Here is a 27465-nt window from a genome sequence, read left to right on the forward strand (position 1 = left end):
TAGTGAATAAAGGAAAAAAGACAGCTGTGGGAATGTGTTCTTTTTTTCACAGCACTCCGTCCGTTGTGTGGCTGTTCAGACAGGCGAAGTCTTGCTGCCATGGCACAGCACCTCTGTCCTTAAAATATACGCACATATCTTTACACGCACTGCATCCCCAAACGCATTGGGGCGTCCACGTGGAGCCTTGAGCGAATCAAAAATGAGTTGTCGCCAGACTGCTCTAGTTCAGGAGTAACTTGCATGTCGTTGCTCAGAAAATTATGCAGAGCACATGCTGAAAGGACTACAGGTACCACCCTCTCAAGCCTTGGTTCAATGACGGTGTGTAGGCACCCCAAACGGTTAGCCAGTATCCCGGACACGCTCCCACACACTCTCCGAGCTCTGGACAGCCTGCACAGTGAAATATACCCAAATAATTAAAGAAGGTCATGCTAGTCACTCGCAGAACACAATGCAGCATAGACACACATTGCCTGTGATATGCTAAAGATGAACCATTTCACACATGTGCAAGAAATTATATCATTATCAGAATCAAAAAGCAAGTGACAGTAACCTTGCAAAGGCATGTTCACTTCATTACATGTTTAACGAAAAAATATGTACTGCACATATTCTCATCACAGCTGTCTGGAATACGCAATACTGCCAGCAGTAAGCTAGACACTTTGGACAGTTTTCAAAATTGTAACAGATGATAAGGTTTCACAGTATCATGTTATGCTGCAAAGCTGGCGAATTATGAGGAATGAGTTGCAATATAGTCTATGGCACAAGATTATACTGCACCAAAAATTATGACAAGATATATCTTTGACATCTCACCTGTAATTGAAAACTCTTTGGTCATATGAGAGATTGCTGCCTCCTTACGGTTTCATAAGGTGCTTTCCAATAGGGAACGCGTCATGTCCGACGAACACAGGCGGCAGTAGTAAATCTGGTGCAGTAGCCACCTTTACTACTTCGGGCAATTTCGCCTTGTTAGTTTTCAAGGCATGTTGCAATGGCGTTGCTTGCCAGACTCCAGCATCTCCGTCGGATCTGGGTGATCCTACGTCAAGGTAGATGAACCGGTATGCAGAATCTATGACAGCAAACAGGACGATGCTGTAGGCCTTCTTGTAATTACAAGATATCGACCGTGAGGGCGCAGGCTTTTTAATCGCCACATGCTTGCCGTCTATGGCACCTATGCAGTTAGGAAATTGCAATCTTTCTCTAAATTTACTGTTGATTTCTTCGCAGTTTTCATTTGTTTTCGGCTTCTTCAGATAATCCTTCTTCAGTTCTTCATATAATGCGGTGCATCTTTCCGGTATGATGTCGTTTGCATTAGAATGGCCCACCCGGAATTGCCGACACAGTGATTAGTGACTTTCTCCTGGAAAACAAAAAGACATTTATTAAAGAATGTACGCGAGACCTACACTTAAAGCTCCTTTAAATAAAGCGCCCTACTTCTCATTGCTCCAATCCACCTATCAGTTGTCGGTGTAGTATATCTAGACATACGAAAGAAAAAGGTTTGACCTTTGTGTTACAAAAACTGTATGCAGCTGATACTGATCTGGTGTGAAAAGATACATGCAAGAGGTCTTAGCTGCTGCCCTAGCTAGAAGCACACAGCCAAGAGTTTGGCGCCTATCAGTGTGCAAGGACGTTTTTAGCAACATACAATTAAAGCTATAAACTTGTCATATGCTGCAACAGAACTGCTTGTTGGCATTGTTGGTGCTTGCTAAAAGACATGTTTCTTGCAGCAAGTTAGAATACACACAAAAGGAAGACACATAGACGACAACACGGGCGCCACCTCTAACTGATTTAGTTTGGCCGGTGACCCAGGAATATAAATACACACATACACGCATGTGCAGGCTGTTCACGAACCTTTGTTATCCAGCTGTCGAACAATCTTGTTTCTAATTTGTAGAACAAGACAGAAGTATCGGCAACTTGAACCTTTCTTTTTTATATAATATGCTTCCATTAACTCACGTGCTGTTTGATTTCTGCTTCTACCAAGAATCTTGATCTCATAAAAACGTGGTTTGCATGGTTTGCATGGTTGTAGTCTTCTGTGTGTCTTCCTTTTGTGTGTATTTTAACTTGCGGCAAAAAACGTCTTTTGCCATATGCTGTTTAAAGCCTGCGTGCGCGTAGATGTTCTAACTGCTCGCGTGGATTCTAATTAAGGATCAATACAAGCAACCTTACTCACCGGAGGCAAGGTAGCGCAGGGTGATCTGTAGCCTCAGCGTCGTTTCCTGTGGCGAAACCCTCGGTGCGGCGTACGCCAGGAGTTGTGAAAACTGCTCCGGGGTAACGCGAAGAAGTCGCCGGTATTCGCCTGGGTCAGACAAAACCAGTTCCTTATACAACTGATTTTGAATGCCTAACTCCTTGCGGTACACCCAGTCCTTCTGCCCACATTTTCTTTTTGAGGGAATGAAAATATTCTTCTACTTTAATGCATGTAACAAGAGCGACCTCAGCAGAACTGCGCTTCCAATCGGCGTCCATTTTGGATAACCGTAAACCTAGAGGAGCGCAGCTGTAAGAGGACCACGGAGCTTTAACGTCGGGAGTATATCACGTGGCCCGCCTCGTCGTCTGCTCTTTCGGTCCGTCGTGTGGGTGCTGCCACTGGCCACGCCCGACCGGGCCACGCGCGGTCAACCTCACGTGATCGGTCCGCGGCCCGGTCCGTGGTCCGTCGTCTGGATACACCTTAACCAGAGCCGACGCGGAAGAGACGTCTCACATCGGTGCACTCTGGGTAGGGGGCATTGGCGTAGCCAGGGTGGCAATTCGGGGGGTCGAAGCCCCTCCCCTCCTTCCCCCCCCCCCCCGCGAAATTTTCTGACGATCACCTCGGAGCCATTCCCTCGTTTCCCAAAGAACAAAGTTTCAGGAGGTGGGTTCCGCAAGAGCGGCATGGATGAAAGGGAAAGCTTGAATGTGAAAGCAAAGCGAGAGCTTGTGGCAGTCCGAAGAGGTGGGGGGGGGGAGGGCAGGGTGCAGAGCTGTCTCCAATGCGCCCACCATTCGGTTCCGCTCATCGCGCGGGAGATTAGCGCTAAAAATTCCAGACACAGATAAAGGTGAGACGAGCGCGTGCAAAAAAATTTAAAGAATGTTGCTCCAGACCGGGCCTTCGTGTAGCCGAAGAGCTTTTCATTTCTGATACTTGACCGTAAATGAAATCCTTAAATGATATTTTTAATATCATCATTTTTAAAAATAGCATACGGAAGATAGCATAATTGATGCGAAGTGGCTGCACGCCTTGGCAATGAAAAACATTTGTGAAGAGTTAAGCAAAGTGTTGCATCAGTAACGCATAAATGTGAATCCTCGATGTTAAAGCCGTGTTGTACGGGGAGTTCTACGAGTTTGTCTTTGCATGGTGTACAACCTCCATATATATATATATAAGGAAAACCCCTTCGGAAATAAATTTCCGGCTATGCCACTCGTAGGGGGTCACAGTTGCAGCGAGGGGATTATTTCGTGCAGTCTAGTGCGCCTTATTAGGTAAGTATATAGTGAAATCCGCTAACGACACTGAATCACTCTGACAGTGTGAGGTAAAAGCGAGTGCTTGAAGCATTGAAGGCCAGGGCTTTCCTTCATTTACAGCGAAGAGCACGTGTATTTGCAAGTTGTAACATCACTCTCTGCACTCTGTATCGCGAGTTAAGTGCATGTTAAAGAACCAGAGGTGGTCAAAATCAATCTGGAGTCCTTTCTCCCCCCCCCCCCCCCCTTCACGTCGTGTCTCATAATGATATCATGGTATTGGCATGTAATATCCCATATAAGTAATTTTAGCCCTCGCGCTTATAAGGGCCGATTTGCTCAGACCTCTGCGACCTTATATTATTGTAGGGCATCGCTTTCAGGCGTCGAAATTGATGTCATTGCTTTCAGTTGCCGGAATATAGCGTCAATCTGCCAGCTCACGAAAATCGAGAACTTCGCAACACTGGATGAAGTTATAAAGCTTCATGCAGTGTAACCCACAAACTGCTGATGATGTGTCGTGCTTTTTTCCATACACGGAATTAAATATCGTGTTTTCTTAACCTGCAGTAACGCTGCTATTTCCTATTACGCGATTAGCATCTGCAACAATACCCGATGATTTGGTGCCCCAATGTCACTTTGCTTCCTTTTTTTATGTACGTGTCTGTGTATCAAATGTCACGAATATGTACCTCTTTCTAGTGAGCCAGCCATCATGCCATCACGGGAAGCAATCAACTCTCTTACAAATTTCGCTTCACACAAGCGTGCATTCAAGGCTTTGAATGAGCTCTCCAGACACGAACGCGTACATAGACGCATCCTACAGCCTGTTCTCATCATCACTTCCCATGCCGCTCTTTCTCTCCCCTTCCCTCTGAGCAGAGTCGCAGGCTAGAGGACTGTCACATCACGACACGGTGCGAAAACGCGTACGCAACGAAAGCGAAAGATTGCGTGCGGACATGCGTGCAGACACACAGTCGGTCGCTGCGAACACGTGCTATCGCTGCATTGAGGCTTCGTCCTGTTATGCTCGATTTGGTTATACAGACAGCCCACTATAAGAACATATTTCACATAGTTTGCTCGCAGCCTTTGTCTACCTTTCACGCAAGGAACCGTTTCGGGAGACTCCATCGCGGCGACCGCGCGCGGTGGCGCTCACTGTACATATTCGGTAAAGAGAGAGCATGTGTAAACGATTCTGTGCTTTCAGTTTGCCAAAGATAATTACTTCGTCAGTAAAAATTTTCCCTCGTTTTGAGAGTACTCACAGAAATGTCCATGAAGGCTGCCGCGTGGTGTTCCTATTGAGCACCGTAAGCCAAACTTATGGGGAGCGCGCCGCGTTATCCCTCATAATACGCAATGGAGGCGCTTCCGACAGGTGACGACTCCATAAGACCTCGCCCCCAATACTGCTGCGTTTAGGTGCAGCGCGCATGGGTGGGGGCGACCAGGAGCAGATGCTGAAATGACATAAGGTTACAGAAGCGGCACTATATTGCGAGCGACGAATCAGGCGGGAAACAGGGGAGCGGCGGGGCATAACTGCGGGAGGTTTGGTTGGCCTAAGCGACGGGCTCAATTTCCGGCCATATGAACAACCGCGCATTTTTAGTAGTACAAGCAATCGATAAGAGAAGCAAGCAATGTTGCTTCCTCTCTATATATCATTAGATTTCAACAGCTCGGCATTCTTCACGCAAAACCACCACTCTGCGTATCGAGCCGTGTAGCACAGCCGTGGCTAGAAAGCGTACACATACTTTGGGCGCGAAGACGGCGAGAACGCACCAATGCCTATAATGTCGGATTCCTGCTTTCGTAAAGTAATGTTTGGCATTTGAAACGCCGGGCCAGTCTGTGCCTTCTGTGGTTGCATGGCGCACGCGCGCGGGTATTGTGTCGCCTTGCATTGTGCGAGAAGTTGCAAACTATAATGTCTTGCCTTAAGACCGCAGACATCGTCAACGAGTGCCTGGAGAAACACTTTCCTGAAAGCTACGGTGTAACCGTAATCAGCGAGCCTGGCGGTTTCGTCGTTTCATCAGCCCTCTCCATCTACACAAAGATCATCGGCAAGCGCATGAGCGAGGGCAGCGACGGTGAGCACACGACGCATTAATGAAAAAAAAAGCACTGCTACTTTAGGTTAGATTACTTACGCACGTTAACTTCTTCGTATAAGGTGTCGCACGTTCTTTTCGTCATTGTCTTCTCACAGTGGTGGCTTAGCGGCTGTAGTGTTGCGCTGCTAAGCACGAGGTCGCGGGGTGAGACCCCGCCTCGCCGCCCACATTTCGATGGGGACGAAACGCGAGAACGCCCGTGTCCCATTCATTGGGTGCACGGTAAAGATCCCCTAGTGATCAAAATTAATCCGAAGTCCCCCACAGTGGCGTGTCTCATAATCAAATCGCTGTTTTGGAACGTTAAACCCCAGATTACAATATCTATTTGACCGATGAGCAGTAGCTCCCACTCGTCCCACATTACTCAAAACTATATGTAGTCCCGCAAAAGTATCGCGAAAAGAAAGTTCGCATCCGTAGATAGAGGTTCCGCGACGACTCAACGTAGGTACAGTCAACCACAAAATTTCACGGAACTTGAGATCTGAGAAAAGGCTGAATATCTGCGCAGCCTCGCGACTCAGACTAGTATTCGCATTTAGAGCCTCTGCTAATATATGTGAACAACATTGTGATGCCCGGTTTTGCCGACTACTGTTACAGGCTGCTCGGAAATTGAACGTTTTCCGAGAACTCGTGGGCCGTAAGCTTTTGCGGCCGAGTGTGGATATACAGCTCTCAAATCAGGTGCACGGCTGTTTCCTTTTCGTAAAACATCCTGCGCCATGAAGATGACCTCATAAATTATTTCATGCCAAACCATTTGCTGACCGCGTTACTGCTTCCTTCAGAGAAAAGCGCTTGCGATTAAGCCCAGGAATCTAGAAAGAGCCGTTGAAATGTATTTGACACTGCAATATACTCATACCTACATATCAGCTCCGACATATCTATGTGCAAAGAATATTCATTTCTCAACTGCATCGGCTAGGGCGTTCCTCTAGAGAACGGGAGACCGTGAGATCGATTCTCGGCAACGGCGCTCGCATTCATATTAGTTCATCCCATTTATGTAGCTTTGGGAGAGTACAAGGCATTGCCCGCGAGTCAGGGCAAAAGGAATTAAATACGCTCCTGCCCTTAGCAGGCTGTGAGACCGGGCTAGTTGGCATTCCACGCTGAAGTGACTAGCGCAAGAGTGGACACGGGACACTAAAAGGGCGACAAGGACAAGCGCAAATTGACTACCTCCCTCCTTAGTGTTCAACGCAATTTCACGCCCAATGTAACTATATTTTTGGGAAAACTCGAATATGTTGGCTCGACATTGTCACATAGACGTGGTTTAATCTGGCTACACGTGATGGAAATTAATTAGACATAAATAGCAAAAACACCCTCGGCTTTCATGCGGAGTGTGCAGAACTGAAATAAATTAAACAACAATTACACCTTCACATTCTCACACCGTTAACAGATGATTGTTACTGCGATCTATCCTATCATCACCCACCTATCGTTCGCGCTTCGCTTTGGAATGCGAAAAAAAAAACGCTTGTAACCGCGAATGACTTCTAACGAAGCATGAACTCAACATTATAGCCCTGGGATTCCTACAACTTCCTTTAGTTGTAATTTCGAGCTTGAGTGTATTCGCTATGGCCAATGGCAGCGCTATCAGCATGCGCTGAACACACCAGTTGAATTTGTTTTGTAAAATTTGTGGTGGTCTTTATTTTTACCGCAGGCACCAATCCAAGTGTATGCATGTACTACATCAACGAATCCATGTACAAGTCCTTCATCATGTCCTTCTACAATGAAGATGTTATTCATCCGGAGCCACTTAAGGTGAGCTTCAGCTGAAACAATACGATGCTGCATGTAAACCGTTTTGATTTGCACTTCTCTCCGCTAATATAATCCAAATATTAATAATCACAAACATCAACCAATAATACTGTGAAGATAATATTGCAGACAGTGAGCCGCTGGCATTCGCTAATACAAGTATCCATGCCTAAGCTGGTGGCCGAGAACTTCCGCGGAGTGTGACGGTCACGTGATGGGGCATGTGGCTGGCACCACCTTCGCGGAAACGCCGAGTAACTTGCGTATAGAAAATGCACTGTAGAGTCGCTGCTTTCTTGCTGCTGATGTTTAGACTACCTCGATCCTTCCACCTCCACGTGAACATGTGATAGCCCAGACCCTCAAGGATAGGGCATCCTTCGGTCGGAATAATGTGTTTCAGGGCCTCTGTTCATGCTGGTTTCAAAGCGAATAGCTTTCATTGAGTCTTTTGATTTTTTTCGTGGTTTGTCGGTGTTCCCGATAGTCGATGGTCAGACTCGACAAGAAAAAATCTATCTATCTATCTATCTATCTATCTATCTATCTATCTATCTATCTATCTATCTATCTATCTATCTATCTATCTATCTATCTATCTATCTATCTATCTATCTATCTATCTATCTATCTATCTATCTATCTATCTATCTATCTATCTATCTATCTATCTATCTATCTATCTATCTATCTATCTATCTATCTATCTATCTATCTATCTATCTATCTATCTATCTATCTATCTATCTATCTATCTATCTATCTATCTATCTATCTATCTATCTATCTATCTATCTATCTATCTATCTCATTCGCTCATTTGTTCATTCCCTCTCGCTCGCGATCACTCTCTCTTGTTCGCTCGTTCGTTCACTCGCTCATTCGTTCGCACTGTTTGGGAGATCCACGGTTGTATACCGAAGCGGTAGACACGAAGACAAGACACCGTTAGGTAATATCTCTTTAAGTAACGTCACTGACACGTTTCAGAACCTTGTACGGTCGAAAATAGCGGCGTAAAAGTTTTTCAGACAAGCCTTGGCGTCGAATAGAGGTCCACATTCAGAGTCGGTCGCCGGGCTGTTAGGCGACGTCTCGACAGCGGGCGTTGTAACTTCGTGCATCGGCATCTTGTAGGTAACTGATGCTTACGCGAGCCAGTTGATGGGTTTCTCCGACATACTGAGTGTGTTGCCCGGCGTCTGGAGCAAGTTCATTGTTTTTGTTGCACGGAAGCATAGCGTCAAGCATGATTTGCACGTTGCGTCCGTAAACAAGATGGAAAGGCGAAAATCGCGTTTCCTGCATTGCCGTATGGTATACATCACCTTCTTCACTAACGATAGTCCGCAAAGGAATATCTAGTTTGTGGGTCTTGGCTGTAAAAAATGCGTTTAGGCCAGGCACGTACCCAGGATTTTTTTTCTGGGGGGGCCCACCACCTCCATCATCACCATCATCATCATCATCATCATCATCATGTTTTATGTCCACTGCAGGACGAAGCCTCCCCCTGCGATCTCCAATTACCCCTGTCCTGCGCCAACCGATTCCAACGAGCGCTCGCGAATTTCCTAATTTCATCGCTTCACCTAGTGTTTTGTCGTCCTCGATGCGTTTTCCTTATCTTGGTGCCCATTCTGTAACCCTAATGGTCCAACATTTATCTAACCGGCGCATTACATGACCTGCCCAGCTACATTTCTTCCTCTTGATGTCAATTAGAATATCGTCTATACCCGTTCGCTCTCTGATCCAAACCGCTCTCTTTCTCTCTCTTAACGTTATGCCTAGCAATCTTCGTTCGATCGCTCTTTGCGCGGACCTTAACTTGCTCTCAAGTCTCTACTACCCCATATGTCAGCACTGGCAAAATGCACTGATTGCATGCACACTTAACTTTTCAGTAATAATGGTAAGCTTCCAGTCAGAAGCTGGCAATGTCTGCCGTATGCGATCCAACTTATTTTTATTCTTCTGTGAATTTCCTCCTCATGATCAGCGTTCCCTGTGATTAATTGACCTAGGTAAACGTACTCCTTCACAGTCTCTTGTGGCCGACTGGCGATCCTGATCTCTTGTTCCTTTGCCCGGCTATTTATCGTTATCTTCATCTTCTGCATATTAATATCCAACCCAACTCTTACACTTTCACTGTTAGGGTCTCCAATCATTTGTCGTAACTCGTCTGCATTGTTCTTGAATAGAACAATGTCATCGGCAAACCGAAGGTTGCTGAGATATTTGTCGTCGATCTTTACTCCTAAGCCTTCCCAGTTCAATAGCTTGAATTCTTCTAAGCACGCCGTGAATAGCTTTGGAGAAATTGTGTCTCCCGTTTGACCCCTTTCTCTATAGGTATCTCCCTGCTTTTCTTGTGTAGAGTTAAGGTAGCTGTAGAACCTCTGCAGATATTCTTATGCGAAGGACGAGTCAGTCAGACGAGAAACTATTTACAGATTATATTTACAACAACGGTAGCAGCGAAGACCGGCCAGATTCACAGCGCGAGCCCAGTTCGTTCTTCCTCCTCTTTTCTGGAGTGATGGCGCCCAAGCACCTCGTTCAAACAAACAAATACCATACGCATGTAGCAATATTTTCCAAGCTTTTTACGTGAGCGTTCTGTACTCCTCGAATACGTAGTGCCTCTATGACTGCTGGTATCTCTACTGAATCAAATGCATTTTTGTAATCTATATAAGCCACATAGAGTGGCTTATTGTACTCTGCAGATTTCACGACAACCTGATTGATGACATGGATGTGATCCATTGTAAAGTATCTCTTCCTGAAGCCAGCCTGTTCCCTTGGTTGAAAAATCGAGTGTTGCCCTTATTCTATTGGAGATTATTTTGGTAAATATTTTATATAATACTGGGAGCAAGCTAATGGTCCTATAATTTTTTAATTCTTTAACGTTTCCTTTTTGGGGGATTAGTATCATGTCTACATTCTTCCAGTTTTCTGGGACCCTTGCAGTCGATAGACACTTCGTATAAAGAGCCGCCAGTTTTCCAAGCATTATGTCGCCTCAATCTTTGATTAAATGGATGTTATTCCACCTTCTCCTCCCGCTCTTCATCGTTTCATGTCTTGCAGGGCCCTTCTGACCTCATCGCTAGTTATAGGAGAGTTTCTGTATCCTTTTCATTACTGTTTCTAAGTGAGGTATCGTGACTCCTCTGGGTACTATATACAGGTCAGCTTAGAATTTTTCCGCTGCTTTTTTCTATATCTTCGACACTGCTGATGATATTATCCTTCTTATCTTTTAGTGCATACATCATGGTTTGTCCTATGCCAGGTTTCTTTTTTACTGATTTCAGGCTGCGTTCATTTTTTACGACTTCTTAAGACTTTCTCATGTTATAGTTTCGAATATCAGTTATTTTCGCCTTGTTGATCAGTTTTGACAGTTCCGAGAATTACGTAACGTTGTGCGGCCGCCAGTCCCATACAACTGCGTAGAGCGCAGGACTCTGCGATTCTAGACGTTCTGCGCTCACCGCGAAAGGTTAGAAAAACACCCACATAAGCACAGCAGAGAAGTGGCTACGTGAGGCGGTTCGACGGATAACTGTAGAAGCGTCATTCAAAACAAGTAATTGTTCTCCACTTCCGGCGGCGTTTTCTGTACTTACTTTCTAAATAAAAAGATGTTGATCCATAAATATTCTCATAAACAACGGTTAACTTTCTTATTATTCACTTTTGCTTGCAGTTTGGTTGTTGCGTTGGCTCTCTCCCTAAGTAGATCGCTTAATTTCTCAACTCCTTGCGATTTTCGCTTCCAGTTCCCAATTTGGCACGAAAAGTGCTATAGAATTAGGGAAAAACAGACGAGGTAACGGGTGACAGTCATCTTGCTTATGGGTTTAAGGGTTATTGCAGGGCTTCATGATGGACGCTCTTTCACATTATTTTATTTCCCACCTTATCGAACCCATATCACGTGTATATGGTTCCGGGCATCTGCCAGCGTCGCGGCGAGCCGTAACTCAAGGAAAGAATGAAGCAAAGGGAAAAGTGAAACGCAATTGGCGTTTTCTCCGGCCACAACTCGTTCCATGGGAGTACAGACCAGCTGAGTAACAGCCGCATCCCTCTCCTGGTCCCAGGATCAGCCTAAACAAAGAAGGTTGAACTAACAAAAGCAACAGCTATGCGCGTGATGGTTGAATAGACGGTGACAACTGAACGCATCTCGAGTTAATTGCGCGGGTGCGGAATCTATGAGATAACTGTCCTGCACATTACAAGAGATGCCGATAACTAGCGCCATCTAAAAGGAGTGAAAAAGGCAGCATAATGCTGACCGATGAACAGCTGCTATGCAGCTGCCAAGTCTCAACATTGATCTGGCGGCGCTTTAGGAATGAGTGAGGCGTGGTGGCGTGGATGAGAAGGGGGGGGGGGGTATGCCACATGATTTCGGGGGGGGCCCGGGCCCCCCCGGGCCCCCCCCTGGGTACGTGCCTGGTTTAGGCTATTACCTCTGCTATTAGCAATATCCCTCGCAAGTTTGTCAATTCCCTGCAGAAGTTAATAAACTTGGTCTTGACCCTAACGGCACTCTTCTTAATAGGCTCAAAATTCTTAGTGATTGCCACTTGCGCTTTTTCATTGTGCATCTCCTTTGGTAGAACAACAAACCCTGACTCTTTGTCTGCTTGAACAAGCATAAGGTTATTTCTTTTAAACAAAGAAACCACACCATTTAACACATTTCTATGATTCTGCGCGTTTTTTTACAGGCAAGACCCACAAACCAGATATTCCATTCCGGACTATCGTTAGTAAAGAAGGTTCGTGGCAAATAAACGTTAGTCAGTTTCTGCAAAAGCATCTCAAAACGCTTGCTTTGGATGATCCGTTCCTAACAAAGAAATCTACGGATGTCGCGCTGTTTCTTGAGAGCACCGACAACATTGGCTTGGGTTTTTCCGTAGATGTACAAGACTTGTTTTATTCTGTGCCTCAAGATCAGCTTTTGTTGGCTGTTAGAGAATGCGTAGAAGCAAACAGCGAAATGTCATTCCGGAATTCAACAGGCTTGTCAGTGGATAATTTTATATCGTTATTGCAGTTTTACCTCAAATCTACCTTTATTGTTTATGACAACCTGCCTTTTTTGCAGCGCAACGGTATCTGCATTGGGTCCTGCGTGGCTCCAATTCTTTGCGATATTTTTTTTAGCAAAAGTAGATAAATTTTTAGATAGGTCTTTTTTGGTGGGGTTCGTTTTAAAGGTTGTTAGGTACGTAGATGCCTTTTTAGTGCTTTCCTTCACCTACCTCGCTACAGTAGGTGAAGTTTTAAACGCATTTGACAAGCATGCACTTGGGCTAAATTTTTCCCACGAACTACCTGACGCAGATGTCTTACAGTTCTTAGACCTGAGACTAACCTTTCATGAACCCCGCAGGGACGTCTGCGCAAGCAGGCGTTTGGTGTGTTGCGCCACCACATACCCGAGCACACGAGGGTTGGACCCTCCCGCGTGTAGCCGTGCGCGGCTTAGCCGTGTCCGGGGAAAAGGGGATCCTGGGGATTGAGCCGATGCTGAGTGTCAGGACCTTTAAGGCCCCTCAGCGGAGGCAACACATCCCTTTGGCCTCGGCTTCACGTAGACGGCACCCCCGGACTGACCCACCCGGGGGAAATCGGTAGTTGCCTTTTCCTGTCTCTCACTCCCTCCAGTCTTCGTCTTTTTCTTACTTTTCATCTTTCCTGTCTTCTCCTAGCTTCCGTTTACTTCCAAGTTTTCCAGGCAGCAAGGGTTAACCTTGTGTGAATAACCAACCTAGGTTATCTCATATTTGGTTATAGTGATAACGTACAACTGGCGTTTGCAGGACCTGTTCTTACAGTCCTTGTAACGTCCCCTTGTAGGGCTCCACGGTGGGTGGTTGGCGTTATTGCCGAAAATTAAATTATTCTATGGCTAGTTCCTTCCCTACCCTCCCAGATCGCCCTCAGAAAAGAGGGCGCACCGAAGACGTATTTCAGTTTTTTGGACGACAAAGACCCAACTTCCCACGATTTCACGTAATTCATTCGGAAAAGTCAGATAAGCAAGTACGCACGATCTTCCCATTTCTAGTTTCGAAGTCTTTAACTGAGGTTCTTGGCCCAGGTTACAAGGCCTCAAGGATGGCAAGTGGAGATCTCCTTTTGGAGCTCCGTGACCTGAAACAATACGAAAACCTACCTAATCTAGTGTCTTTTGGAGACTTTCAAGTGACAGTGACTCCGCACCGCACTATGAACACTACACGCGGCGTTGTCTCAGATGATGACCTACTTCAGTTGACAGAGGCAGAGCTCCTAGAGGGCTTCAATGAGCAAAACGTTGTTAATGTGAAAAGAATAAAGATGAGGCGCGATGGTAAGGAAATTGCGACCAAACACCTAATTCTCACATTCAATTCAAGTGTCCTGCCCGAATCAATCGAGGCCGGGTACATAAAGCTCCGTGTCAGGCCTTACGTTCCCAATCCACTCCGTTGTTTCAAATGTCAGCGCTTCGGCCACAGCTCGCAGAGCTGTCGCGGCCGCCAAACTTGTGCTAAATGCAGTGCCACAGAACACACCACTGAAACTTGTGAGAACGCTCTCCAGTGTGTAAACTGTGATGGGGAGCACGCCGCGTACTCACGGTCGTGCCCATCCTGGAAGAAAGAAAAAGAAATAGTAACGATCAAAGTGAAAGAAAATATCTCATTCAAGGAGGCACGCAGGCGGGTTGCATACCTGCCAAAGAAAAGCTTTGCCGAAGTGGCGCGTCAGGGGGCAGCGTCACAACGGCGTCCGGCGCCTGTCCGACCCACAAACGGTGAGTCGGCAGTTACGCCGTCTGCCCCACGGTGGTTGCAGCTAGCGCTGCTCCGCCAACCGAGCAGAAGGGACCTTCTACCTCGAAGTTGGGCGCAGCTAAGGCTGCTCCAACCACCCCGGCCCCTTCCAGCGCTGGCAGCAGCCGGCGCAGCCAAATTCCCCAGGGAGCCCCATCGACCTCCGGGCCGGTGGGCGCAGCGGTCTTGGAATCCAAGGCGGGACTCTCCCTGATAACTTCTCGCTCGCAAGAGCACGTGTCCGGCGCCTCACAACAGGCAATGGACACAACACCTATCCTCAAGGCGCCCCAAGCGCCTAAGGAGCGGCGAGGATCCCTCGAACGCTCCAGAAAGGGCAAAACTCCCGTTACAGGGCCTCGAAAGGGCTCTGTAGTTTAATTTCTGTAATTTCGATAATCACTACTTCTGTACACACAGCACCTACTGACCTCCAATATGGATACACAAATAATTCAATGGAACATCAGAGGTCTTCTTAGGAACCTTGATGATGTGCAAGAGCTTATCCAAACACACAATCCACTAGTGCTGTGTCTACAGGAAACACACCTAAAACCACAACATACAAACTTTCTCCGACCGTATATTAAGTTTCGCAAAGATCGCGATGATGCTGTCGTATCATCAGGCGGCGTTGCCATTTTTATTCATAAAAGTGTTTCCTGTCAGCGTTTACAGCTACAAACGCCCCTTGAAGCAGTGGCGGTTCGAGCTGTTCTTCTGGATAAACTCGTCACCATTTGCGCGATCTACGTACCCCCACACTACAAATTAAACAAACATGAATTTCAGTCATTTATAGACGAGTTGCCAGAACCCTATGTTGTTCTTGGCGATTTCAATGCGCACAGCTCCCTGTGGGGCGACACTCGTACAGACGCGCGAGGTCGTCTTGTTGAACAGTTCCTTTTTTCTTCAGGTGCGTGCTTGCTCAAAAAGAAGGAACCCACGTATTACTCCCTAGCAAACAGAACCTTTTCTTCAACAGATCTTACCATACTTTGCCCGTCCATACTGCCCGAACTCGAATGGGAAGTCACGAACAATCCTTACGGGAGCGACCACTTCCCTATACTGATAAGAACATCTAAAGAAAACGAATATCCTCCGCAAGCTCCTAGGTGGAAGATAGACACAGCTGACTGGGAGAAATTTCGAACTCTCACTAACATCTCATGGGCCGACATGTCTTCTCTAGAAATTGATGCTGCTGTGGAGTATCTTACATTATTCATAATAGATGCCGCATCAAAATGCATATCCGAAGTAAGTGGTTTGGCATGCAAACGACGTGTACCGTGGTGGAACAGCGAATGTAGGATCGCTCGTAAGAATCAGAACAAGGCGTGGGGGTTTCTGCGCGCCTCCCCCACTGCGGAGAATCTTATCAATTTTAAAAAAGTAAAATCCCAAGGCAGGCGAACCCGCCGACAAGCCAGAAGAGAAAGCTGGCACAAGTTTTTATCGAGCATTAACTCGTTTAGGGATGAGGCCAAAGCCTGGAACAGAGTTAATAGGATTAGAGGGCGCGAAACACATTCACTCCCCCTGGTAAACACACAGGGCGATACACTGCAAGACCAGGCAGACTCACTTGGGGAATATTTTGAGAGCGTGTCAAGTCAAACAAACTATACACAATCCTTTCTCAAATACAAACAAACAGAAGAACGTAAGCCATTAACAAGAAAAGGTCGAGAGAATGAGCCTTACAACCGTCCTTTTTGTATTGCCGAATTGAGAGCTGCCTTGAGCGCATGGAACAGCTCCGCACCAGGATCTGATAGAATCATGTATGAAATGCTCAAACACTTACACAATGACACGCAGGTTACACTACTCACACTTTTCAACACCATTTGGGATGCAGGGTACCTTCCAGCTGCATGGAAGGAAGCCATTGTGATCCCTGTTTTGAAACAAGGCAAGGACCCTTCCTCAGTGGCAAGCTACCGCCCGATAGCCCTCACAAGTTGCATTTGTAAGGTGTTCGAAAAAATGATGAATCGGCGACTCATCTTTTTCCTTGAACAGAGCAAAATGCTTGATCCTTATCAGTGCGGCTTCCGAGAAGGACGCTCCACAAATGACCACCTTGTACGTGTAGAAGCAAATATCCGGGACGCATTTGTTCACAAACAATTCTTCTTATCCATATTCCTCGATATGGAGAAGGCGTACAATACGACGTGGCGTTACGGAATCTTAAGAGACTTGTCAGAAATGGGCATCCACGGTAATATGCATAATATAATAGAAAGCTATCTGTCAAATCGTACCTTCCGAGTAAAAGTCGGTAATGCACTCTCACGCCCTTTTACGCAAGAAACGGGCGTACCCCAAGGAGGCGTGCTCAGCTGCACGCTCTTTATAGTGAAGATGAACACGCTTCGTGCTTCATTACCACCCGCCATCTTTTACTCTGTCTACGTGGACGACATTCAAATAGCTTTCAAATCTTGTAACCTCGCAGTCTGCGAGAGACAGGTACAGCATGGCCTCAACAAAGTCTCAGTGTGGGCAGACAAGAATGGATTTAAGATCAATCCTAACAAAAGCTCTTGCGTTCTTTTTACAAGAAAGAGAGGCCTTGTTCCGGATCCTTCCTTAGAACAGTGTGGACAACGAATACCTATCAGCAAAGAGCACAATTCCTAGGTATCATACTTGACTACAGACTCACTTTCGTCTCCCACATTAAACATCTTAGAGAAAAATGTCTGAAAACAATGAACATAATGAAACTTCTATCCCAGACTACGTGGGGTAGTGACAGGAAGTATTTAATGAATCTATATAAAAGCCTCATTCGATCGCGACTCGACTATGGTGCTGTGATTTATCACTCTGCCGCCCCGAGCGCACTAAAGATGCTAGACCCAGTGCACCATCTAGGAATACGACTGACCACTGGCGCTTCTAGAACGAGTCCCATACAAAGTCTATATGTAGAATCAAATGAATGGTCTCTCCACCTACAGAGATCATACATCAGCTTTACATATTTCCTTAAAATACGCTCCAATCCTGAACATCCATGTTTTCATAACGTTACCGATATGACGTGCGCTACACTTTTTAGCAATCGTCCCTCCATAAGACAGCCTTTCTCGCTGCGTGTGAAGGAGCTTAGCGATGAAATGCATGTCCCACTCCTCGAGCATCGATTAATGCATCTAACCAAGCTCTTACCTCCTTGGGAATGGCAGATGATACAGTGTGACATATCCTTTAAAAAAGTTACAAAGCACGCTCCTGAGGCCGAAATCCGAATGCATTTCCTAGAGCTCCAGCACAAGCACTCCTGCGCAGAGGTTTACACAGATGCTTCGAAGTCAAATGTCGGGGTATCCTATGCAGCCGTCGGCCCATCGTTTTCGGAATCCGATGTACTGCATTCGGAAACAAGTATCTTTACGGCCGAGGCCTACGCATTACTCTCTGCTGTAAAGCACATAAGAAAATCGAAACTTCCAAAAGCAGCGATCTATACAGACTCTCTCAGCGTCGTGAAGGCCTTAATGTCACTCAGCAAACATAAAAATCCCGTATTTAATTAACTATATTCGGTCTTGTGCAAAGCGTACTCATCTAACCAGAATATCATAATATGCTGGGTCCCTGGCCATAGGGGAATCAAAGGTAACGTTCTGGCGGACGAGATGGCCACGTCAATCACATTGCTAGCTGTTAACCCTACCGCTGCAGTGCCTGTCACAGATCTGAGGCCTTTCTTGCGAAGGAGGCTGCGAGATCACTGGCAACACATGTGGGATGCGGAAACGGATAATAAGCTCCACCTGATAAAACCACAGTTAGGATTTTGGCCGTCTACTACAAAATCGCGCCGAACAGATGTCCTATTCTGTCGTCTCAGAATAGGACACACGTTTGGCACCCATAATTTCCTACTCACCGGAAGTGAGCCTCCAGCCTGTGGGAGATGCGGAGAGAGGCTGACCGTCCTCCATGTCCTCCTGGAGTGTCGGAAAGCCGAATCTGACAGAAAGAAACATTTTCCGTTAGCATACCGGCAGCATATTCCCCTTCATCCTGTAATGTTACTCGGCCCAGAACCGCTCTTCGACACTAACGCAGTCCTAAGTTATCTGAAAGATGTTGTGTTGCATGTTATTAGCCCCACATGTTCGTAGCGTCTCCTCTTTTCAGAGGATGGCGCTGTGATAGTTCTTTCGTGTAGCACCTGCCTCTAGGCCCTTGTGTTTCAAGGGCTCTGGCGAGGCAACAGTGCTCCAGACATTTTTACCATCTCATATATTTTCTATTCTGCATCATTCTTTTACGATGGATTTTAATGTTCATAGTATTCGTCATCTGTCATCGCCATAATTTTATAGCAAGTAGATTTTACGCACTCTACAGCGACTATTTTTAGGCCAATATACAGCCAAGTTACATCTTCCACAATACATCGTCAACATCACCACTTGTCATGGCGCTCTTTGGCCAAGCCTGGCCCTTGCGCCACAAAACACCACATATCATCATCATCATCATAACCTTTCATGAAAAGCACGTTTGCTGGGGCTACTTGCCTCGCGCAAAAAAGGACTTGCTGCCATATGATTCAGCGCATTCCAAAACTGTAAAAAGAGCTATAGCGTCGCACTGTTTGGAATCGCCTCTTCAGAAGTCGTGCCCGCACCTGATGCAGAAAAGTTTTGAGAATCAGGCCAGCCGACTTGTGGCGGCGGGGTTCCCCCATTCGGTCTTGATTGCGGTGTCCGAGACCCTCCTTCAGAAGCTAAAACTGGAACACGAGGAAAAGATGACCGTCGGAAGACCGACAAGCCTTTGGTTGTGCCGTACCTGCACAAGACTTCGCACAGTCTTAAGAAGGTAGCCAACAGGCATGGTGTTTCCGTTGTTTTTTCGGCACCCAACAAGCTGGCACAGTTATGCCCACGCATCTGCAACTCTAAAAAAAGAGGTTGCCAGCTAAAACATGAGAAGCCGTTCATCAAGTGTTCCACAGGAGTGGTCTACGCCATTCCCTTGTAGTGTGGAAACGCTTATGTCGGCCAAACCGGCCGCTGCATTAATGAACGCTTGGGGGAACATAGCCGAAATTTAAGCTACTTAAAGGACAAGTAAGCACATTTGGTCGCGCACGTAATTGGATGCACAGGATGCGAGGCTCGTTTGGGAGAGACGAAGATTCTCGGCAAGAGTGCCGACGCGACGGCGCGCGTCAGTTTGGAAGCGTTCCACATACACAAATATGGCAGCAAGTGCGTAAGCACCCCTTCTGTACCGCTTTTTGCGGCAGAGCTTCATTTTTTGGAAGCGACTGCTTACTGATTTCATTGTATCTTAATATCCCTCGCCTTTTGCTAGTGTTTTTCTAGTTTTTTCGTTTTCTTGTTTTTCGCGCCTGATTACGTTGACTGCTGGCACGTTCGTTCATCGATGCGCATTGTCATTTTCCCGATTGTATCACTCCCTTCCCCCTTCACTTCTGCCTTTCCCGTTATATAAGGTATCCGTCTTCCGTTAATAAAAGTTAGTTGACAGTCAGCGCTTGTGTCCTGTCCCTTATACTTTGTGTTTGCATGTGTTTGCGCTGTAACAGTTTTTATGTAAAGTATGCACCAACTCGCCCAGAAAGAAGTTTTAATGACTCTGCTCGATCTCGTGGCCAATATACTCGATGCTTTCTGAACCTGTGTGTTGTTCACTGCTTTTCATTTTTTTCCAGCGCATAGTTGAAAGCCATTTGGTGCCACTATCACCAAGAGACGTGTGCGCGCTCATGCTTCTTACCATGCAGGAGGTGACGGGTCCCATGCAGCCAAGCATGGTGTGGGGCATCACGTGCGATGGCTCGGACAGAATAAAAAGCGCCTGCGGGCTCCCTGACATGGACGTGGGTGACTGGTTATGCTTCGAGAACATGGGCGCATACAGCATCACCATTACCTCCCCCTTCAATGGGTTCCCCAACGCAGATATCCATTACCGAGCCAGCAAGTTTGTGCAGTGAGTGCAAATGTGAATCAATGAGTACTCTTTGAAAACCATGATTGTGAGTGCGTGTACGACCTTAGTGGTACCATAGCTTGGGCCGTGTCGGCTCAATCGCTGTGGTTTTCATCCAGTCCGCATGGTGTGGTCGCTTCGATTACTCCAGTCAATTCTGACAGGCGCGTGACGCAACGATGCGCGTGTGCATGTTAGATTCGTGTGCATGTTAAAGAACTGCCGGCCGTTGAAAACTAGACCCCCCCACCAAAACAAAGGATTCCACATGGGTGTCTCGCATAAATCGAACTTTGCGTTAGGACACAAAAGGTAAGAAATCACCAAATTCGAGCAGTCTGATCAGTACGCGTCCTGTGATTATGTAATACTTTGTCAGATAAGGGCACAAAGCTCGTGCAACGAGTCCTCGTATATTAAACTCAGATGCCGCTATACGTGACTATAATAAGCACAGTGACCACCTTTTGATGCGAGAGGGGGGGGGGGCATTTATTTGAACGAAGGCAAACAGCTAGGTCGGCCTGAACTAGCGCGCTCTAGCCTGCTACTCTGCATGGGGGGAAGGGTAAGCGGGGACAATAATGTGTGATAAGGGGTGATGACATAGAAATAGGGATGCGCAACGGTAAAAGCAAGTTAAACATTCTGCTGATAAACATTCAGAAATGTCATCTATGAAACTACCAGCGGGTGCCAGATCTCGGTGGTCACTAGTTCAAATGAACCTACAAAAAGAGACGCTAAGACAAAGTTAGTATGTGGGCTTCTGCATGAGCAGCACAGGTGCCAAGCAACACTTTTACAAAATGCAAAGAGCTGCGATAAGTGGCTTCAGTACAGCTAGCCCCTGCAGGGCACATTTAGCGGCCAGATTCTGGAGACCGCAGAGAATCACGCGCATTGACTATACCAGCTGCTTCAGCACTTGCTGAACGCTTTCCTTTTCATTATATCCATCTCCACGCTTGCCTCTTCTATAACCGGTTTTAATGCGCCTATCATTCTTAGCTTCTTGGCGCAGACGACCACTATACGGCCCGCTGTCATGGCAGTGGGTTTAGAGGGCAGCAAAGGACATTCCGTGTCTGTATCAACCAGTGAAGACGAATAATCACCGTACCCGCCTTGGTTGCTCAGTGGCTATGGTGTTGGGCTGCTGAGCACGAAGTCGCGGGATCGTATCCCGGCCACGGCGGCCGCATTTCGATGGGGGCGAAATGCGAAAACACCCGTGTACTTAGATTTAGGTGCACGTTAGAGAAACCCAGGTGGTCGAAATTTCCGGAGTCCTCCACTACGGTGTGCCTCATAATCAGAAAGTGGTTTTGGCACGTTAAACCCCATAGTTTAATTTTTTTTAAATAATCACCATGTGCTCTCACGGACCTTGAATGAGCTATAGGTGTGGTTACTGTCCTCGATGCATTTCTGAAGTGGCTTGTTACAGCTTCGCGCACGCTTAAGTGCAAATTAGTTTACAGTGTACCGCATCGCGGCCCACGTTAGAGGCCGTGGTTCCACCACAAAGCTCGCCTTTGTGCATAACGTTCGAGGCAAGCACTTCCAGGTAAAGATTACGGTTACATACGCTCCAGCTGCTGGGAAGCGCGTGAAGCAGTCAGGCATATTTGAATGCTATCATGTTCCACTCTTAAAGGCGAAGCTTCAGCGTTCTCCAAGTTTTTTGGACGTCGGGTGGCGGGCGGCCGTCGCCGACTGGCTGACGCCGAAAGTTCGTTGCTTCTCGTTTCATGGAGGGTGGCCGGACGTTATCGGCTTAAAGATCGTCACATTCAGTTGGATAGCGAGCAAAGCTCTACGGATTGCGCTTGTACTTTGTGGTTTTAATGTGTACGTCAGGATGTGCAATTAAAACCAGGCAGTAACGAATTTGTTACTATTTAACAGCATCATGTCCGAGATATACGCACCCTGAGTGTGCACATTGGTGCTTCTGTTGATACTTTGCAGGCAGTCTCCATCGGGCATTACGAGACAAAAACAGCTATAAGATCGGCATATCTTGTGGCTGATTTTAGGGACGAATGTATCGAAACGAAAGGTCATTATTTTCTCGGAGGACACACGTTGAGCCAAGCATAGGCTCAAAGTGTTGCCCTGGAGCAGCAACACTTTCTTTGAAGTAATAACAGATAACAATAATTGAAATTTAGTTAATAAGATCATAAGTGACTATCGCGTACTTCTATGATATCTGGTACTGCTATGAATGCTACCCAAAAACATTTTTTACCTTGAATGCCCGAGTTTTAACCATGGGAAACAGCCATGACTGAAACATCGCCGTGTACGCGTAACTAATAAAATATTTAACGTTTATTGTATTTTTTATTGCTTGCTGACTCTATCAGGTCTGAACCGTGTTATTACAGACCGTGGCACTGACTTTCTATTTGGACTATCCATATCCCAAATGTTCGGGTAAATTGACTGGAGAGACGTACGGATGGCTGGAGTATCTCAGTATACGCCTGTAGGATAAAACGAAACCTTAGTTATCATTGCGCAAACTGTTGTGTGGTAGCGCTTGCAGAAATAAACACGGAAGGCACATGTTTGTCACTCAGTAGGCACTCCAAAAGAGGTGCAGTCCCGTTAATTCCGAGGCAATGGCACCGCATCAGGTTGGTTCGGCAGTTAATACAGAGTAAACCTGCACACAGTGGCATGTACACTTGCTAGACACCCATATCAACCTCCGACATATAACAGGGACATCTTTTCTTATGTTCAACAACACAGAGGCATAAATAGCACTATCCCTTCTATTCAGATTATTAAACGATAATAGGTAGCTGTCGGCATTTGTCAAGCTGCCTCTACGAAGAGATTTTACCTATAGCTTCCTTCGTCAGTGTGATGATGAAAATAAACATTAATATTATGGTAAACACTATATCATCCATGCCCGACAATATGATGTTTAGCATGCATCGACTCCGAAGCCACAGTACCTTCTCGCATAACTTTAACGGGGCTAGGCCTCATTTTTGAATCTTCATGTGGTCTATTCGATCTTTTTAATGTTCATCTATACTTTCACATCTACTTACTCGTTCGCATGCTACCAAATTGTGAATTACTGCAGACTGCCCGTGAAAAAAATGATATGCGCGGTAGTTATAAAAGTGCAGACATTGTCAACCTTCTCTTGCTTATCGTGTGCGCGAATATTGGCACCCTCCTAATAAGAAAGTGCACAAAACCTCAACTACACTTTACAGGGACGAAAGGTTCCTTGTAATCTCTTGGTGACATGTTCCATCTTGAGACATGGCATGCATGTTATAGTTTTTCATAGTTCCCTGGTTGGGTCACTTTGAAGTTGAACTGACATTTAGTAGGCTTGCCTAGTCACCCATAAGGTTAAAAGAAAGTTTATTGCCTGCCCTTTTCTTTTTATTTCAGAGAACTCCTGCGCCGAAAGCAAATTGTTTCCTTCCTGGATACTGCTTGATAAGGCCCATACACTATTTTACCTCGTGGCACATTTTGTGGTAAATTGCTGGAAGGTCACATGTCCCCGACACCGTGACTATGGTTTAAGGTATCTTCAGTAGGAGATGCAATTAGAACTTACATGCTTAGTTAACCTCAAGTAGGACAACCTGTGGACATCCTTATGGATGCGTATACCCACTGGACCACAGCGAGCTGCAAGTACATGTAGGCATATTCGTATAAAGTAGGTAAACGCCCTTCTATATATATATCCCCGACAGTGTAGTATGCTGTCAAGGGCTCCCTACCTCCTGCGAGTAACTATATTTGTGAGATGTGATAACGGATTGTACTGTTTTCTGCGTCGATTTCATTGAATTCGTTTATCAGCGTTCCCACATTCCAACATGATGGCTTTTGTTAATTGAGATATTTTTTCTTTGAGAATTTGTGAAGTAAGCTCCGCCGTCATGACAGTGACGGCCTGATGTCTCAGCTAGCAACGGACGAGCGGATGCAGATTCTTTAGCGCTGGAACTATAAAACAAAACGTTGGAACGAACACAGATAGCCCAAATCGCGCTAACAAATGCGACGCATGTATGTTTCCTGCCCTTGACGAAAGGTATGGATGCAAACAACTTTATTGCAAATCCGGCAAAGTTTAACGACGCAGGCTCAGGTCTCTCATGAAGGGACTTCGAGGCCTTGCCTCGTCGCCGTCTCTTGGGCCCGCTGGACTGCCCACTCTAGCATTTTGAGGTTGGAGCTGCGCACAGCGGCGGCCCAATTCGACGCAAGAGCCTCGGGAGCTGCTGCCATTTTATATGATATAACAGGAATTTCCACAAGATGTGCGAGAGCGTCGCTCTAGTTGCCTGACATAACTTGCAAAGAGCACTCGGGTATTTTGCGGGGAAAATCTGCCGCAATCGCACCGGGCTGGGGAAGGTATTTGTCTACAGTTGTCGCCAGGCGACTACCTGGCGGCATTTCAGTTTGGGGTGAGGTGTGGGCAATATCCCGCCTGCGTAGGGTGCGTGCGCAAAGCGGACATAATAAAGTTTTCACCCTAAAAACAACAAAACATGCTGGGCGCTTTCAGCTGGCAGCTCAATGGGCTTGAATTTGCGCAGCCAACGTCTTGCTTTTGCGCCTTACAGCATCATTCATGTACAGAAGGCGCGTTTCTTCAATGCGATTGGGCGGCGGCGGCTTTCGGTTGGTAGAAAAGGTGGTTTCTAGTAAAAGTACTTAATTTCTTCGACAGAAACTCATGTTCCAGTTACGGTTCAATATGTTAGGTATCTCAAGGCTTCTAGGCCCCAATTATGCTCCACAAGTTTTGATGAACTTAGCTCGGATGCAGCAACGAATGTCAAAGGAAAACATTTTTTGGGTGGTTTACGTGCCGAAAGCACTGTTTGATTCTGAAGCGCACCGTCGTGGGGGACGCCGGATTGATTCTGACCACATGCGGTTCTTTAACATGTGTCCAGCGCATGTGGTGCACGGTCTTTTTTTGCAATTCGCTCCCATCGCAATGCGGTCACCGCCGCCTTCATGATTCGATACCACGCCTTTGAGCTTAGCAGCACAGCATTAAATCCACTACGCCACCATGGCAGGTAGAAAGGAATGTGCCGCTTTAGCACAACAAAACTACCCACTTTCGGTTGAGGTTGCACAACGCAATTAAGAGCAACACGTGGAGTGCCAAGTTCTCTTGCCACTCAGTGCACTTCAGAGCTTGCAGTCAGCCTCATAACACGCGGGACGCATGACCAGTTGCTCTATGTAAGAGTTCTCCGTCAAGCCCTTTCTAGGGACATAACATCACCCAATGGCTGCCGTGGCACTGTGGCGTCGTTCGCAACCAACTTGCTGCATATGCTATCCAGTCAGTTCATAAATAATATGGATACTTCTCACACATTTGTGAAGAACTGACTCTGCGAGAGTTCTTCATTTGCTCGCTCACACCAGGACACAAATTTGTTTCAAGAAACACCCACAGCCACTCTAATTATCTCCAGACTTCGTTACAGCCGCAACTTCCATCTCAGTTCTCACTCGCCGCAGTGGCCCAGTGGCCATGGCGTTAGCATCCCGAATTCGATTTAGGCCACTGCGGCCACGTTTAAATTGTGGGCGAAATGCAAAAACGCTCAATTACCATGTATTGAGTGCACGTTAAAGAGCCCCAGTGGACGAAAATTACCCTGGAGTTTCATACTAAAGAGTGCGTGATAACCAGATCATGGTTGTGGCGCGTAAAGCTCTGGAATTTGATGTTTTAATCGCCCTTCTCCCATCGTGACACAACCTTTATGGGCCGCCTCTAATTAGGGGTGTTTTTATTAATTCCTCATTAGAGCGCCAGGCACACCCATTTTTCACCAGTGCAACTGTGAAGAGGCAATGGCGCACTTTTGTGCGTTTTTCTTTTTTTTTAAAACACGGTAAGCTTTACGGGCTCCTTCCAATAGCCGTTTCGGTTGGCGATGGTGTCCGCCGCCGGTGCCCGTGGTCCGCAGCAGCTATCACCGGAAATCAAAAAAACAATTCACAACTCCCTCCGGGATCAAAGCCGGGCCCGCTGCGCGGGAGTCAGCTATTCTACCACTGAGCCACGCCAGCGCTCGCTAGCACGCAGCGGAAAAGTGCCCTATAAGAGCGCCCTAAAGCGCGAGGAGACATGAGGTGTGACAAGTGAGCCGCTTAACGTCGATGCGTGCACATTTTGCATTGCAGTTGCATGCCACCAGGTAGAACCCCACGTAGCAGATGCAAAGGTAAAAATTAAATTATGGAGTTTTACATGCCAAAACCACTTTCTGATTATGAGGCACGCCGTAGTGGAGGACTCCGGAAATTTCGACCACCTGGGGTTCTTTAACGCGCACCTAAATCCAAGTACACGGGTATTTTCGCATTTCGCCCCCATCGAAATGCGGCCGCCGTGGCCGGGACAGATGCAAAGGTCCACAAGGCAGATAAAGAAGGTTTGAGGAAGAGAAATTTTTCGGAGATGTATACACGAATCATAGAAAAAATATGTACTATGTAGGTGATTAAATAAAGCTGGCTAGGTGACTATGTCACCGTCGAATTTCAAAGGGGATGTCGATAAACTACCATCATTACATCGTATCGCGCCACTTGTCAAAGAAAGCTTGCTAGCTGACTATGTGGCCGCTGCGTTTCAAAATAAACGCCAATCAATCATCATCATCATCCTTAGCATGGTATCGTGCAATTTGTCTTGCAGTGTGAGATGAGCACCGCGCATGCAGCACCTATGCGTGCGCCTCTTGCATTGCCGTTGCATATTAATACACCAGGTTGCACGCCATGTAGCAGTTGCACAAGCGGTACAAGGTAGACAGATGTCTTAAGGAATAAAAAGACGGCTATGGAGATGCACAAATATTGACGTAATGAAAAACATGTATGGCCTACCGGATTAATTCAAGCAGGCTAGGTGACTGTCACCGTCCGGTTTCAAAGGAAATGCCATTAAATCATTGCCATTATCATTAGCATAGTATCGTGCCGTTTAATTTGCGATGTTACATGAGCGCCGCGTATCGTCGATATGTACAAAGTTTGCATTGCAGTTCCGTTATACTCCACCAGGTGTCCCGACATGTAGCAGTTGCATGCTGCATGTA

At 46.5% G+C, this 27465-nt stretch overlaps 1 protein-coding gene and 1 long non-coding RNA gene across 2 annotated transcripts in view; one reads left to right on the top strand and one right to left on the bottom strand.

The window, feature by feature from the left end:
- LOC135899159 (ornithine decarboxylase-like) overlaps positions 1–25356 on the top strand; it is a 42206-nt gene extending 16850 nt beyond the window's left edge. Inside the window, exons 6-9 of the mRNA XM_065428417.2 lie at positions 5498–5648; positions 7363–7466; positions 20118–20326; positions 23759–25356. Coding sequence (XP_065284489.1) covers positions 5498–5648; positions 7363–7466; positions 20118–20326; positions 23759–23807 — 513 coding nt within the window. The 3' untranslated portion in view covers positions 23808–25356. The remainder of the gene's footprint in view (positions 1–5497; positions 5649–7362; positions 7467–20117; positions 20327–23758) is intronic.
- LOC135899160 (uncharacterized) lies at positions 60–5773 on the bottom strand. The gene is made up of 4 exons (XR_010563545.2): positions 5709–5773; positions 2231–2359; positions 832–1390; positions 60–396 (listed from the first exon to the last, which is right to left on the bottom strand). It is a non-coding gene; the product is annotated as an uncharacterized lncRNA (long non-coding RNA).
- Positions 25357–27465: the final 2109 nt, after the last annotated feature.

The sequence above is a fragment of the Dermacentor albipictus genome, chromosome 5 (genome assembly GCF_038994185.2).
Source record: "Dermacentor albipictus isolate Rhodes 1998 colony chromosome 5, USDA_Dalb.pri_finalv2, whole genome shotgun sequence".
Classification (NCBI taxonomy): Eukaryota; Metazoa; Arthropoda; class Arachnida; order Ixodida; family Ixodidae; genus Dermacentor; species Dermacentor albipictus.